The 16718-nt window shown below is 39.4% G+C and overlaps 1 protein-coding gene across 3 annotated transcripts in view; it reads right to left on the reverse strand.

Annotated features, from left to right (window-relative positions):
- uggt1 (UDP-glucose glycoprotein glucosyltransferase 1) overlaps positions 1 to 16718 on the reverse strand; it is a 146045-nt gene that overhangs the window by 10527 nt on the left and 118800 nt on the right. For all 3 annotated transcript variants that reach the window (XM_060834909.1, XM_060834907.1, XM_060834910.1), the window contains 4 exons: positions 14279 to 14439; positions 7929 to 8043; positions 2313 to 2429; positions 1113 to 1278 (listed from right to left, as the gene is read on the reverse strand). In XM_060834909.1, the coding sequence (XP_060690892.1) occupies positions 1113 to 1278; positions 2313 to 2429; positions 7929 to 8043; positions 14279 to 14439 (559 nt within the window). The remainder of the gene's footprint in view (positions 1 to 1112; positions 1279 to 2312; positions 2430 to 7928; positions 8044 to 14278; positions 14440 to 16718) is intronic.

A 16718-nucleotide genomic window follows, 5' to 3' on the forward strand; every position in this document is an offset into this window, starting at 1 on the left:
TCCAAATCAGTATGATGTGTGGGTTGGAAAGGAACTTGCAGGTGATTTTTCCATGTACCTGTTGCCTTTGATCTTCTACGTGGTAGTAATTGTGGCCTTGGAGTGTGCTATCTAAGAATATTGGAAAGTCTCTGCACTGAATCTTGTAGATGGTATAGACTGCTGCTACTGACCGTCAGTGATGGAGGGTGTAAATATTTGTCGATATTTTGCCAAGCAAATGGGTTGCTTTGTGTAAAGTTTCGAGTGTTGTTGGAGCTGCAGTCATTCAGGCAAGAGGGGACTATTCCATAACTCTCTTAACTTGTACCTTATAGATGGTGGAAAGGTTTTAATGAGTTGGAAGATGAGCAAGTCACTGCAGGATTCCTAGCCTCTTATTTGCTCTTGTAACTGCAGTGTTTATAAAGCTAGTCTAATTCCATTTTTGAGTAATAACAGCCATGACTGTTAAAAATATCAACAGCGATGGTTAGATTATCTTTTGTTGTAGATGGTCATTACCTAATTACTTAAAATGATCTGTTTCAACTCATCAGCTACTGAAATTCTCAGTTGTGATTCTTGATACCCTTAACTTGTCCATTCCAATGTACTCCTGGCTGGACATCCACACTATACCATCTGTAAACTCAAGGTCATTTTGAAAGCTGTCCCACTCGTCTATCACCCCTCTACTCAGTACATCAACTTCTGATCGAACACAAACTTCACTTGAAAATTCTCCTCCTGGTTTGGCAAATTCTTCCATGACCTAGATTCTTCCTACCTCTAACCTACTTCTGACCTCATGAACACCCCAGATTTAATTGGTGACAATTGCTGAGGTTCAAATTTCTGGAATACCCTGTTTATATCTCTCTGTCTCTCTATTTGCTTCCTCCTTGAAGATACTTCCATAAACCCTAACCTTTGGACCAAGATTTCAGACATCTGACGCAATATCACCTTGTGTGGTTCAGTGTTTTTTTAGTAATGCTCTTGTGAAATGTTCTTCAGATGTTGTAAAATATTAAATGAACTATAAGTTGTTGTTGCATGAGGTCACTTTAAAATAGCACTCATGCATTTCAAAGGCCTTGTAAAATGCAATCAAACATCATCAAACTCACCCTCTGTGCTGGGTATGTCAGCTGTACTTGCATGAGCTAATCCATTCAATTTCCCCTCTTGGACCAATTTCTGAAGCTGTTTTAGCTCTTGATCATAGTCCTGCCATTCAGAAACAATTCGCACTGCTGCCTCCAGTTTGGGCTCTTTAGTCATTGGGTTATTGCACTATAATAAAATTAAAATAAACGTCATTCATAAAAATTTCACAACACAGTTCAATGACAAGGAACAAGACAATCATCTTAGAGGTGAACTGTAACATTCTAATCAATGAATTTAGTTACTAAAATCTGTTTTAACAGACCTGTTCATGCCAGTGATCTGGTCATTGTTGTTGTTTTACAGAGTTCTACAATGAATGCACTCCCACCTAGCCCCTTTCGATACGCAATTTGATAACAAGAATAGAATGGAATTGCCATTTTAGCAAAACATGAGGTGTTGTTCTCTGCAGACTAAGAGTCTCCACTGGTACGGCTGAAGTGGGTCTGAAAACATATGTTGTTAGTTAAAAACTAGCAAATTAACTACCCTCTGAGATTATAATCCTACTACCATTTTGAAACTTCAAATCATATCTCTTTGAAGTTGGCAATTTTCACAAAAAAAAGCACCAGTTCTCTCAGATTTTCCTGGCAACTGGTGCTTTTAAAATATATGCCAGTGTGGCAGCTCTTCTCTTAGGAGTATCCAGGTAAACCATTTTCCCTGTGAGACAGGATATTGCAGGCCTCCAACAAAGACAGGAAAGTGTTTATTTCTTTTATATTTGAAAGCAAAACTTGCCAAAGTGCCAAAAGATTACAAGCTATTCGCTCGTTAGAGAGACAGATGACTGGTGAGAATTTAACTTCAGAATCACTCTGCCTCAGAACATGGCAAGACTGAGAAGGCCCATACTTCATATGAAATTGTTCAGGCAATACATCTTAGTTCAGTTTCCTTATAGCCTCCTACCATAGCACAGTTTATAGCCCTTTAAGGACTCATCCACTCATAACTGCTAGACCACTGTCCTGCTTAAATCCTTCACCCTAGTCAACCCTAGTCAAGTTCATTTCACTGTATTTGTCCATATAAGAGTCTTCTAGCAGACACAGATCCATTTCCCGTTATATCTAATACTGCTTGCAATCTTTTACAAAAATAGCTTTGTTTTGATGTCTCAGTGAATAGCAGACAATATGTCACATACTTACCAAATCAATAGTTTTAGCTCGCTTCTTAGATGCTTCATCACACCAGGTCTCACACCACAGCCAGTGCTGGGGAAGGGATTTAATGGGCACTTGATGGATCATATTATTAGGCAGATCCTATAAAACACATGCACCACACAAGAACAGAGTAAGCAATTTCAAGCATTTTTTGATTATTATGGATTGCTGTGATTTTAAATGAATAAAGTTGCTTTAATTACTACTTGATTTAAACTTGTTTGCTTTATACAGAAAACCTGCTGCTGTCCACACAAGAATTGGACAGCATACCTGTAAACACATCGTTCATGACACCATTCTCAATTGGTAATCAGCCACTGCTTGTTTCAATTACTAACATTGATCAACATTAAAGCCAAAAGATTTTTCATTTAGACACCACTCCTACTAAACATCGCAATTTCAAAGCATTTTACAGCCAAAAATGTACTTTTGAAGTGCAGTCACGGTTGTAATGCAAGCCACACGGAGGTCGGTTTGCACACAGTATTGTCTCACAAACCAAATGACAATCTATTTTAGTGATGCTAACGGAGATTGAATTTTGCTCGGACATTGAACTCTTCCTCGAATTGTGCCAGATGATTTTTTTATGTTCAGATGAAGGGGCATACATGGATTCTTTTCAACATCCCCCATGAAAGCTGATACATAATAATGCAGTATCCATCAGTCTGTAGTACCAGCCTCAATTTTACGTCCAAGCGTCTGGAATGAAACTTATTCCAAAGACCTTCTTCCACAGGGCAGAGTGTGCTACCACAGATTCATGGCCAATACCTTATTTCATTCAAGAAAAAAATGCAGATCACCTGTCAATCGATGCTAATATTCATTTTAGTTAAACAGGTTCAGATACTGGTCATAGCCAAACAAAAGCTACTTCACTCAATGAAAGAAACAGTGCATCAGATGTCCTGTGACTACACCTCAATGTCTATGATTAGGACATCTTTGCTTGTAATTTAACTATGCTGATTTCAGCTTAAGACGACTAATGTAATCTAACATTAAGCTTAAAGGATATTTGGCAGGAGAAAAATCCATGTAATGAAGAAAGATGGAAAGAGAGAGTGTTTGAAATGTCACGGCCACGACATAACTGATTTAGAAAAACGGTTGAACATATGTTATGAATGAGAGAATTCTATATCTTGTATCGGAGATTGAATAGCTGGAGTGGGTAAGGGTTATGAGAAAGCAGAGCATATAAGGTCACTTGGTCTCCATTTTTGCTATCAGCATCTTCCATTAGATGGCAGTTCTTTCTCACTGCAGAGAAAACAGATTTTCTGGAAGGGGAAACACATTTACTTGGCCAATCAGCCTTTTGGGATTGTATTCCAGATTTCCACTGTTCTTTTGGAAATAAAACATTATTTTTCTTAAATTTTACATTTACATAGCACCGCTTTAACTTATTGCGCCTTTTTATTCGAGGTTTTTTCTATCAGACAGCAAATACAAAGGAACTATTTCCTGTTATGAGCAGGATGATTGCTCAGTGGTAACACTGCTGCCTCACAGCACCAGGGACCCGGGTGCAAGTCCCGCCTTAGGCGACTGCGCGGAGTTTGCACATTCTCCTCGTGTCTGCATGGGTTTCCTCCCACAATCCAAAAATGTGCAGGTCAGGTGAATTGGCCATGCTCAATTTCCCACAGTGGTAGTTGCATTAGTCAGGTGTAAATATAGGGTAAGGAAATGGGTCTGGGTGGTTTACTCTTCGGAGGGTTGGGATGGACTTGATGAGTTGAAGGGCCTGTTTCCATACTGTAGGGAATCTAATCTAATTCTGTTAAATTCTTGAGTTATTTTAAACATCTCGCAAATCAGCACTTAATTTTGGTTTGGGAGCACAAACCATGTTTATCAATTAAACGCTTAAATTTACCTTCTGAATTGAGATATTCTGGTGAAATCGGACTGTATGTACCCTCTCAAGGCCAATACTACATTCTAAAAATGTTTTCTGCAAAATTGAATATTGTATCTAGAGTAGAAATCCGTATAGCTCAAGCATAATCATTTGGATTCCAGTTATTAAAGCAAAACGTTTCCTCCTCTACTCCTCACACAGACAGTGAGTTCCAGATACCCACCACCCTCTGGATGAAAAAAAATTCCTTAATCTCCTTCCCCTCACCTTAAATCTATGCCTCTTGGTAATTAATGCCTCTACCAAGTGACACACTTTTTTCTTATCCACTCTCAGCTATCTTCAATATAAAAAAACCCTAAACAGTGCAGTCGCTCTTTCACAACTGAAAAGATTCTGAAAAAACTAGCAGCATCCTCTGCACCATTCTAAATCAATCACATCCTTACTATAGTGTGGCAATCAGAACTGCATATAGTACTCAAACGGAGTCCTGATTAATGTCCCATACAGCTCCAGCATAACCTCCCTACACTTGCATTCCATGGACAAGCATCACATTTACCTTCTTAACCACATGATCCAACCTATTCACGGGGAAGTCGAAGTACCAGATGGCTTCAGCTCACTGTTTGCTCAAAAAAACAATAACTTCAGGCACCAGTACCAAAGTCTCAGGGCATGCTTCATGGGCACCAGCCACTTGCAACCAGAATTCACATACATTAGCATCCAACATGTCGGTATTTCAGAACTCTCAAGCACATCTCTGATCCACTTACAGGATGTTTGTGCACTTCAATGCTGCACGTTGGAACACAACAGAAACTATCATTTTAATGCTGCAGCAAAGGCACTTTAGGCTCACAGACCCATCTGCAGCATATGGACTGAACCAAACTGCATTACCGGCCTGGTCGCTTGCCTTCTTAGTACTCCCTCACTCTGACCTTACCTGGAGCTCACAACACCCCTACATTTGCTTGCCTTTTAATACCTTGTCCATCAGCCAGAGATACCAGGCTCACAGTACTGCTGTATTTGCATGTCATTTAGCACAGACAAAAGTCAGGGAATCATGGCTATCAGCAATCTTCAGACAAGTCAAGGGGGCCCAGTACAATAAGTCATGGTCAACCTTCAATATCAGTCAAGGAGCTTGGCCACAGTCAGTCAGTCAGCTGCTTGAGGTTAGCTTCAAGATGCTCTCCACATAAGGGTAAGGAGCTGAACTGGGAAGCCCACAATCCATCTGGAAAATCTTGATTCTATTGGGAGCCGTCTTCCTTACGGAAAAGACACACACAGGTATTAAAGTGGGTGGCAAAGCTGTTGGCTTAGGCGTAGGTGGGGAGGTGTCACAAGTGAGTGAGTAGGGAGTGCAGAGCCCATGGTGGGTTTACACTGTCAGAGGTTGGGGTGAGTGATAGCTAGTGAAGAATGATGTTGCAGCCAATACTGAGAGTGGTAGAGTGTTGGCCTTGTTGGAAGGTGGGTACAAAAACAGAAATAGATTAAGAATGAGGTATTGGAGAATAGGTGGTAGCACTTATACTGGTGGAGAACAGATGGACTTTGACCTTCTTGCTACATTGCTGGGCATTATTCCAGATAGCTGAGACTGCACCAATCCAGGTGACAACATCAGATGCTGCCCGAGTCAGACCACAGCAGAATATCCCAGCAATGCAGGTGGTATATTCTGACGAGAACTGGTAGGTTTGGGCTAGAATTGAACAGTGGGAGGAGGGGGGTTTAGTTCATTAATGGTAACTTTTGTCAGAAAATCCACTTGGCCTCTGCAATTCTTCATGAAATTCAACAAAAAACTGTCTCTAAGCGAAAAAAGTAAGATTCAGCCCAAAGTATTTTTCCCCCACAAAAGCAAAAGTAATTATCAAAAGCTCATCAATAATTCTGGAACCATGAGGAAATGTCATAGCAGCTACTAAAATTGGCAGTCGCTCCTATAGAAATGCAGTAATGTCTTTCCGAAATGCCTAGACCATGGCTTTGTCATAACAAATGCTTTATTGCATCAGAGAGACAATTATATATTGATGCAAACAATGAGCTTGCCATTGGTCTGCAGTACTCAAGTCAGGAAGGAAGGCCGCCATCCAGGCCAAAGCAGCTCACTTGATTAATGCTCCATCTAGCAGCTTTAATATTCATTCCATGTACCACTGTGCACTGAGGCAGCAGCGGGACCAATTACAAGATTCATTGCAACACCTCACCAGGATTATTGAGACAACACCTCCCAAATCTGCAATCAACTTTTGATCTCCTTTTATACTGAAGCTCACATTGTAGAAATTAACCTTCTGGGTGTTTTGCAGCTCTCCTGCTCAATTCTCAGTGACCCTCAATAACCTCACTATGAACTATCTGCTTAACACAGACAGCCATGGACAGACTTCTCACCAAACTCGTCTCTTGGTCCAACAAAACTTCCCATTGAAGAAAAGCACCTCTGCTAGAGCCAAAATCTTCCAACAAGCTCACCTAGCTAGCTGCACACAACTTTTAACCATTGTGTTTCTGAAGGCATATCACTTCTTTTCTGTACAATTAATCTCAAAAGTTACCATTTAATGCAATGAATGCTTTTTAATGAATATGCATGATATGTCAATTTATCAAAAATATATTCCCACCACTTACTGATTCACTTCCAGTCTGTCGCCAACTTAATCCACAATTCTAATCCTGACTTTGGGAAACTACCATTTACTATTAAAATCCCTGCCTGGTTTCCCATTCCCCAGTGCACCACACCATCTGATCTAACAAAAGAAAAGTTGAAAAAGGACAAGGAAAGTTCAAGTCAGTACTAAGCAAGGAACAAGCATGAAAATGCTCCTTAAAGTACCTTACGTAGACAAATTATGAAGTCAGAAAAAAAAACTAAATTACTGTAGATGCCGAAAATGTGAAAGAAAGCAAAGTGCTAGAGAAATTCAGCAGGTCTGTCAGCACCTATGGAGGTGGAAAGACAGTGAATGATTCAAATCTAACATGACTCTCCTTTTAAATGCTAACGCTTTCTTTCTACGAAGATGCTCCCGATGCTGAGTTTCTCCAGTGTATTCAGTTTTCAATTCCTAGCTGCAGGGTTTTCTAACTTCGATGAGAGGAACCCAACAAGAAGAGTTCTGATGAAGGGACACTGAACTAAAACATTAGTTATATTGTTCTCTTTCTGCTGCCACAACTGCTGAATATTTCAACCAAATTCTGCCTCTATTTCAGATTTCCATCTTCTGCAGAATTTTGGCTTCAAATGAGAAGATGGTTTCCAGGACTACAGGTTCAAGTTGAAAAAAAAGGTGAAGAAACAATAGGGACGAAAGTACATAGGTTAAAAATCCTCAGGATTAAAAAAAAGGCTCAGTGTCCGTGCCAATCTAATGTAAGAAATAAGTGCATTTGTGCAGAAAAGTACACAACAATTTGCCTCATGGTAGTGTAATATACTAAGTCCAACCAAGAACATAGCAGTGTATAGATTTTCATCTTTTCATAATGTCTATTGTTGGAAATGCATGCTCTCCAATATATCCTTTATTTCCAATCTTATATGCATAAATGTATATCTGTAAATGAATAATGACCTGTCATAAATTAAAATGTGGATTAACTTTAATAAATTCCACAACTCATTCCAGTATCATTACTTGTCACATCTCAATTCTAAGAACTCATATACATACCTGGTCAAGATTGGATAAGCTGTTTGGATCCTGACTGAGACCTTGATACTGCCCTCGAAGTCTATCACCAGCAGCAATCTTTCGGAATTTCTTTAAGTCCACTACATATAAGGCACTAAATGGATAGAATTTTTAAAAAAGGATTTTTAAAAAATATTAAAATCATTATATTATTAAAGTGATGATAGCAAATAAATATCAGTGTGCCACGACTACAGTATGATAATAATGCAACAAAGAGACTCAGCTACTCACTCTGATTACAAAAAGGCATGACGATAAGATTCTGCTTCAAAGCTTAGAAATAGCTTTCCACTATCCATTCACCTCACAAACTGTGGTTACCAAAAAGCAAAACTTCTGTAAATGTTCTGCACATGCATTTGGAAGCATGCATGGCCACAGATCTCCCCACAGCAATTACTGACACTTACAAAACAGTCTGCACAGCAGGAATTTGTTCAGGTAAGGAGGGGACTAAGTAATGTGCCTTCCAAATTTTGATATACAGGTGAAGCTCAGAATTAGAATTCACCGATTTACTGTTGAAAATTTCCCTGGATCAATCTCGGAAAGTCATAAAAAAAGCTTCATGGTTGATTCCAAATTTCACTATAAGTAATAGCAATTCTAGACACAGATAAAACTGTCCTGTACACTGAGTCACCCAGCTCAGATTTTATATTGCACATTATTTATTTATTAAAATAATTGGTTAGGCTTATCTACAGAGCAATTCCAATTAAATATCACAAGATATCATTTCAAAAATAGTGAATCAATGAGGCCTGCTATTAATTAGACTTGCAAAGCATTTTTAAGTATCGAAATTTTTAGTCTAGCATGAGACTGAAAACATGAATTGCTAATGTTGCGGTGAGGAAAGTGAGTCGAAAGCCTGAATGAACAAAGCAATCGAACATGTATTTCCTTCACTAGACTGACGGATTGCGAAATTAATAGTGCAACAACCAAGAAAGATATGTAACTCAGGGGAGAATTTTACAGTCCACTGCTGGAAGATTTTCAGGCAGTGAGGTCTATGAAGTTCCTTGCAGAATTAACTAACCAACCCTAAAACGCTTTGTGCAACTTCCCTGTACCCTTTTCTCTGTAACTTTACCTTGGACAGGCAAAGGTGAGTGCAGCCTGTCCAACCTTGCCCCTATTGAGGGCATTAAATTATAAGAGCAATTTTGAGGTGGCAGGAGGAATTCAGGGTCGAGAGGATATTCAGCAGATGACTCTGCTTATTCTTTGGGCAGAAACAAGCAGGTGCCTTCCTTGAATTACCTCCTCTTGGAAAGTGGAACCACATTAACTGTCCTGCAGTCTTCTGGCACTTCCCCTGGTTCAGATCTGCTTTAACTTCTTCCCTTGTTTCTCACACAAGCCTCAGATACAACTCATCTGGATCTGGGGGTTTGTCCACTTTAAGCCCACTAAAAGCTCAAAACCTCCTCACGACCTATGTCAAACTACTCAAGAACCTCTCAGAGCCTCCTAAAACCTACTTCTCCAGAGTGAAAAAAGATGAGATGCACTTGTTTACACCCTGTTGTTGTCCTCTGGCTCCACACACAGACTGCCTCTTGGTCCCTAAAGAGTCCTACTCTTTCCCTAGGTAATCTCTTCCACTTGATGTACTGAGAGAATCTCTCAGGATTGTCACAAATCTTAGTGTTTTTACATGACTTTCTTTGTTCTCCAAATTGCTCTCAATTTCCCTCCTGCACTTTCTATTCTCCACTGGGGTCTCCATAAGACATAGGACATAGGAGTGGAAGTAAGGCCATTCGGCCATCGAGTCCACTCCGCTGTTGACTTGCGCCCTTTGTACCTGTTAAAAAATTCTTCCTTCCTTCTTATCTAGTCCTGAATATTCCCAGACATCGAGAGATTTATGAGTTTGTTGCTCTTACATTTCATCATGAAGTGAACACATTGGGCCTGTATTCATGCCAAATTTGAATGCCTCCCTATTGTTCTGCTGTAGATTTACCCAGAAATAGCTGTTCAAATCTATTTTGGCCAGAATCTTTACTTTGACAAAATCTGCCTTCAACAATCCAAACCCTTTTCTGTAGACCACCTTTTTCCTTTTCCACAACAAGCTTAATACGTACAATGGGGTCACTACAACGCTTTCCCATTGCCACCGTGAACAACTGTCTGGTTTCATTCCCTGGAACTAGGTCCAGTACCACATCACCCCTTGTTTGGATTCTTGCATGTTGATATAAAAAGCTCTCCTAAATAAATTTCAAGAAATCTACTTTTTCTACATATTTTACACTATGACTATCCCAATTATCGCTGGAGAAGTTGAAATCTCCTAATATAATTACCCTATTATTGTTTTTAGGTACTTTAGTGAACTGACTCCATAGCTACTCATCTATTGCCCACTGACTGTTTGTGGGTCTATATGACACTCCTAGTGATTTGACTGCCCCCTTTTTATTCCTAACCTCTACCCACAAAGCCTCAATTGACTATACTTCCAAATTATCATTCCTCCTCAGTATCTTGATTAGTATTGCAACACCACCTCCTCTTTTACATCCTTCTCTAGTCTGTTTGAAGATCCTATACCATGGAACGTTCAGTTGTCATTCCTACCCCTCCCTTAATGACGCTTCCTTAATGGTAACAACATTGTAATTTCGCATGTCAATTCACACCCTTATTCATCTGAACTAGAACCTGGGGGCTGCTTGTTGTTTCAATCTTGATCACTATTGCCACTAGCGTTACTGGGACTATAGAAAAATCAGTTAGATTGGCTAGCATCTTCTGCCTGAGGGGGACAGGTATCTTGTCTCCAATCAATTAACGGTCCCTGGGTATCACTGCACGGGTTCCCCACCAATTCCTCAGGTGGCAGGAAAAAAAATCCAGCTATCCAAAAAACCTTGCTCTTAGAGTGGGAGAATGTCAGATAAGGTACTTAAAGAAGAAAACACAAGTGGACTGCAACAGAAACAGCGAGAGACATTAAAATATCCAACAATTAAGACCTGAAGGAATGAAATACAATGATTTTCAGTATGGCGACATTTACTAAGGGTAATTACTATTCATAAGTTTCTTAGAGAGTAATTAGACTGAATTGAATAAGACTTGACTTTATATATAAAGTAGAGTTTGAATATTGCATACAAGAACAGCAAATTCAGATATTTCATTGCATTTCATCAGTGAGACAGAGTGCTGTTACTTTTGAAAAGCTATTCACTGATCATCATTGAAGTATTTGCAAATAAACAATGGATATGCTATTTTGTTTGACTACAAGTTATCAAAATAATTCTACTGATTTTTAAACTTAGCCTTTATCACAAGAAGATCTGCAAACTGTAGATGTTTATTTTTCAGAACTATATTCATTTGTCATACCAGTAACTAACCATCCATTTGACTGTAAACTGTGGAAAAATGAGAGGTGAAGATTGAGTTAGGGAAAACCATTGCTGCCCTTTGGCACATGGTGGCACTGCAGCCCTTTGTAAAAGGTACTTTGAAAATTAAGTCACATTTTGTGTTATGGGATCAATTTCCACCTAAGGACTTGAAGTAATCAAAGTCAACACTTCAATGCAATAATGAGGAGTGGTGCACAGTCTGAGCTGTTGTCTTTTGAATAAGGTATTAAAATTAAAGCTAAGTGTTGCAATTCAGGTGGATGTAAAGGTCATCCAACATAAGCAAAGTCAATTGACTTGCCAGTTAGCTCATTTAATCTTTCTGGAACTTTGGGTTCTAGCTGACACATCTGCTTACAGAACAAAACAGACTACACTCCAAATGTGGCTGTGAAGTGCTTTGATATGTCCTCAGAATACGAATAGTCTTATGTAAATGTCCTTGATGCATTGATGGAAGGGCGCCCTAGTATCAGGTAATATTTTAAAAACACTGTTCCTCAACTTTAGCCAAGCAGCAAAACATTTTGCAACAATAAGAGATTACGAAAACAATCCATTTCATTTAATATCAAAATGAGGAAAACATCAAAACACATCAAATGATTCCACACAGTCACCATTCCAAGACACAACTTTATGTGCCTTTCTTGCCCAGACTGAACGAAAAACTTCATGCTTGTCCTTTGCAGCATTTTAGCTTCAAATTGCATAAAACAGAAATGCATACTTGTAGTAGAGAGGACAGGTGGATTCTATTTAGGAAGCAGTAGGCACTCGTCAATTTTGACATACCAGAGTATTTAATAGCATCTGCCACTTATTGCTTGTTTACAAATTTGTGCTTGGTAAATTATGAGAAGTGCGAGCTAATAATGCCACGACAAAGGGAAACAAGCAACTTGGGAACTAGGTGAACAGAGCAAGTAACTGTGGACCTCCTCAATAAATCAGGTTGAATGATTGGCATAGGAAAGCATCTTAAAGTGCCTTATCAAACAAAATTTAACATAAGGAGATAAGGAGATTTAGATCCTGACCAGCTCAATGTACATGAGTGAACTCAGGGATATTCAAGAGGCCACATTTGGAATCAACATGGATATTTCAGAGGATTGCAGGACTAGTGAAGAATACAAAGGTAAGGGGTCACAATCATGAAGGGCTTTGAAAACAAAGATACGAAAATTGAGAATTTGCTTAATTGGAACCCAATACCAATCAACGATCAGAGAAGTGATGAACAAATGGCATTCAGTGGGAATAAGGATATTTGCTGTAGAGATTTAGGTGACCTTCAAGTTCACAAGGAGTAGAACATGAGAGACCAGACAAGGGTTCCAAGTAATAACCAAGTTTAGGAGTAGTAAAATGACAGATGAAGACCCCAAAGCAGGTAAGCTTAGAAAGGGTGGAGGTGAACCATTTGAAACTGACAGATCCTCAACTAAGGATCAAATTTGATACCAGAAGAGTTGGGTTTAGCCTTGGGCAGATCACTGGAGAGGGCTGAAGTCAGTGGACAGAGACCAGAGCTTTTGGCAAAGACCAAGAAAAAATAGCGTCAGCATTTCAATATTAAGCTGAAGGAAAGTTTTGCTCATCCAGCATAGTCTGATAATTTAGAGACAGCGAAAGGATTAAGAGGGGTGGTGAAGAAGTAGAGCCTGGTGTCAGCAATATAAATATGGAAACCAATGCTTCGTAAATCATATCGCAAAGGGACAGAAAGGTGGTAGGAAACAGGAGATGGCCAAGGATCTATGTACGGGGAGCATTTGTGGTCATGTTGCACAAGTATTGTCAGCTGTGTTAATGTCTGCAGACAGGTAAAGAGGGAAAAAATCTTTGTCATGATCACACAGAATGTCACTTGTGACACTGGTAAGAGCAATTTTGTGGTGGCGGCAGAACCCTGAGTGGAGTTAAAATTAATCCACTCTGAACAATACAGACAATTTCTGATGAAGTGCTTATGCCTGAAATGTCGATTCTGCTGCACCACCTGTGCTTTTCCAGCACCACACACTCAACTCTGATCTCTAACACCTGCAGTCCTCACTTTCTCCTGAACAATACAAATACAGATTTGGGAAAACCTTGGTGAGGAAAGGGAAGTTGGGGACGAAGCATAGTTACAGAGGTGGAAGGTCATAGATTGGTTTTTGAGGAGCAGTATGATGACGGTAGATTTGAACGAGAGGAGGTTAGTAACTGAAGAAAGGGTACTTTTCTTTTTGCCTCAGCTGCAATCAGAAGCAGCACTCCCAGTGATGTAGGAGCTATTAAGGAGCTAAGTGGCTTTAGCAGCTTCATGTATGCTCTGAAAATTTACATTTATTGAAATGCGAAAAATGATCCTTGGCAGATTTGAGTCAGAATTTCAGTACGATACTTCGAGAATAAGTTAACAACAACTCTGATGATCAATGACAGGCTGCAATACATTGACACGAAAGTTTGCCACTCCACAAGTACCAAGATTCTACACTACTATGGGCGTCACAAGTTGCTGTCAAAGTTTGTGCCTCTCGTGGCTGCCCTACCAAAACACAACTTTGGTTGCATCAAGACCCAATAGACACAGGATTTCCAATTTTCAAATTTTTTCATAAACCGACCCCAAGAAAAGAAAACAATGGGAATGTTGGCATATCAGAAACAGGTAAAGATAAAGAAAAATTAAAACAAACATTGAAAATAATAGTGAATTACTCGGCAGGTAAAGCAGAGTGAGATTTCACAATAATTTGTATTTGTACCAGTGATGTCTTTTTACATCTAAGGGTAGGTCAAAGCACTTCACAACAGTAAAATTGAATCCAGTGGCACACTGTACCAAAGGAGTTTAGTTTAGACTACAAAAAGACTGATAAGATAGACATAGTGATCAACTTGCTGTGTCATAAATAATTATAGTTATACCTTATATGGTACTTCCTGCCCTGTAGGTGATTAGCCCAGTAACCTGATGTCCAGAAGCGATATCCATCCATTTCCTTACGACTTTCACAGAAAGGAGTGTATCCATAGGGAGCTCCCTCAAGGTCCAGGTCACGCAGCTCCTTCAAGTCAGCTCGCACTATCTGTAAGAAAAGGAAAACTGATGAGGCAAACACGTTACACTTTTCCTGATTCTTGGCAGGAGTTGCAATATATTGAACAACTTTGTGATTTACTAAGGAATGAACTTTGCGACTGGAGCTGCATCAACTTCATGATTCTAAAAGCATAGCTAAGGCAAACTGTTGAATATCCCAGTTAAAAAGAGTCACAGAGATGTACAACATGGGAACAGACCCTTCAGTCCACACGTCCATGCCCACCAGATATCCTAAGTTAATCTACCTTATATACTCGAGTAATAATCAATTTCATGTAAAAGTGGATCACCTATTTTTAACCAAAAAAATCTGGAGTTTTCCATATATCTCATGTAAAAGTCAATCCTAGGTCTTCACAGATAACAGATCAACATTTATGAGTCAGTATGTCAAGCATGTTGCTCAGCTTTGGTTTTCCAGTCTGCCAGTCATCCCTCTCCACTCCGGGTCTTCAGAATTTTTTTTTAATTCGCTTAGAGATCAAATGGGTTTCTGCTAATATTATGGTGTGAATTTTGACGGGCATGAACTTCAGCCCCTCAAAAATAGTATCCATGCAACAGTCGACCCCTTAAATTTAACATTAAAAAAGTCAAACAAATTCTCCAATATATACGGTAGGCTCATTTGTCAGCATTTAGCTCATATCACTCTACCTTTCCTATTCATATACCCATCCAGATGCCTTTTAAATGCTATAATCGCACCAGCCTCTACCACTTCCTCTGGCAGGTCATTCCATACACGCACCACCCTTTTATGAAAAATCTGCCCCTTAGGTCCCTTTTAAATCTTGTCCCTCTCACCTTAAACCTATGGTCTCTAGTTCTGGACTCGGCCACCCCAGGATAAGATCTTGTCTATTTACCCTATCCAGGCCACTCATGATGTTACAAACATCTATAAAGGTCAGCCCCTCAGCCTCCAACTCTCCAAGGAAAACAGCCACAGCCTATTTGGCCTCTCCCTGTAGCTCGAACCCTCCAACCCTGGCAACAACCTTGTAAGTCTTTTTTGTACTCTTCCAAGTTTCACAACATCCTTCCAATAGGAGGGAAACCAGAATTGCACATAATATTCCAAAAGTGACCTAACCAATGTCCTGTATAGCTGCAACATGACCTCCCAACTACTATACTCAATGCACTGACCAATAAAGAAAAGCATTCCAAAAGCCTTCTTCACTATCTATCTGCGAATATCTAATAAATTGAAGAAACAGTCATGTAAAACTTCCAAACATGATTTCAAGTTAATTTTTAAGGTTTTAGGAATCATATCAGTTTTCAGAAACACAACTTAAACGTTGATGCAAGAAGACAAATCAAAGTTCTTGCACTGATCAGGATGAAGACACAAGAATCAAACAGGGACTTCAATTTACTGTATACAGCATGAAAAAATGAGGCTGACTGTTTGAGCCAATGCTGGCATGGATATGTATTAGGAACAGTTGACAGCCTGACTGGATAGGGTATTGCCAAGGGAAAACAGCAGAAGCTAGCAATTTCTGTGATCCCTTTTTCTTTTCACTGGAAAAGGTCCATTGTATGTAAGAATTTCTATTGCCTAATCAAAACAAAGTTATGTTAACACTTCTAACAGACAGAGTGCATTACATTGCGAGCCTGGCTGATCATCTTAAAATTAGTTTAATCTGAGCATTTCAACAGCAGAATTATCGTGGGCATATGTTTCTGAGACTTGCAATCAATGGCTGTGAACAACAGGACCTGTTGATCTGACACTGTCTACCAGATGTTGGGATTTTTGATCTTTATAATCAGTATCAAACTGACCCTATTGTGTTACTCATTTGTATGGCAGGCAAAACAACTTTTGGGCTTGACAGCAGAAGCTTGTTGGTGGGAACAACTCATGGGTTTACTGCAAATTTGCATCATGAGACAGAGGGTTTCAAATGTTGTTCAAATGTTTGAGTTATCTTCCCCTTCGAGGGCAATCGGAGGTTGACAATACACCACTCAAGACCATGTTACATAGGTCCTTTTATCAGTTTCTAAGATAAACAGTGAATGATGTAGCCATCATCATGCAGAACATTTTTGACATAATCTATTCTAGCATCATGCTTACATGGTGAGCAGATGGCTTGGACCTTATTCACTAGGTTACCAATTAAGATCAATACTACAGGGTGTCGAATTATAGAAATCTTAATGAATATATTGATCTGTGAACATAAGCTTTCAGTAGATAGTAGCTGAATCCATTGAGATTTCTCAATTAGTACATCAAGG

This window comes from Hemiscyllium ocellatum, chromosome 13 (genome assembly GCF_020745735.1).
Source record: "Hemiscyllium ocellatum isolate sHemOce1 chromosome 13, sHemOce1.pat.X.cur, whole genome shotgun sequence".
NCBI classification, from domain to species: Eukaryota; Metazoa; Chordata; class Chondrichthyes; order Orectolobiformes; family Hemiscylliidae; genus Hemiscyllium; species Hemiscyllium ocellatum.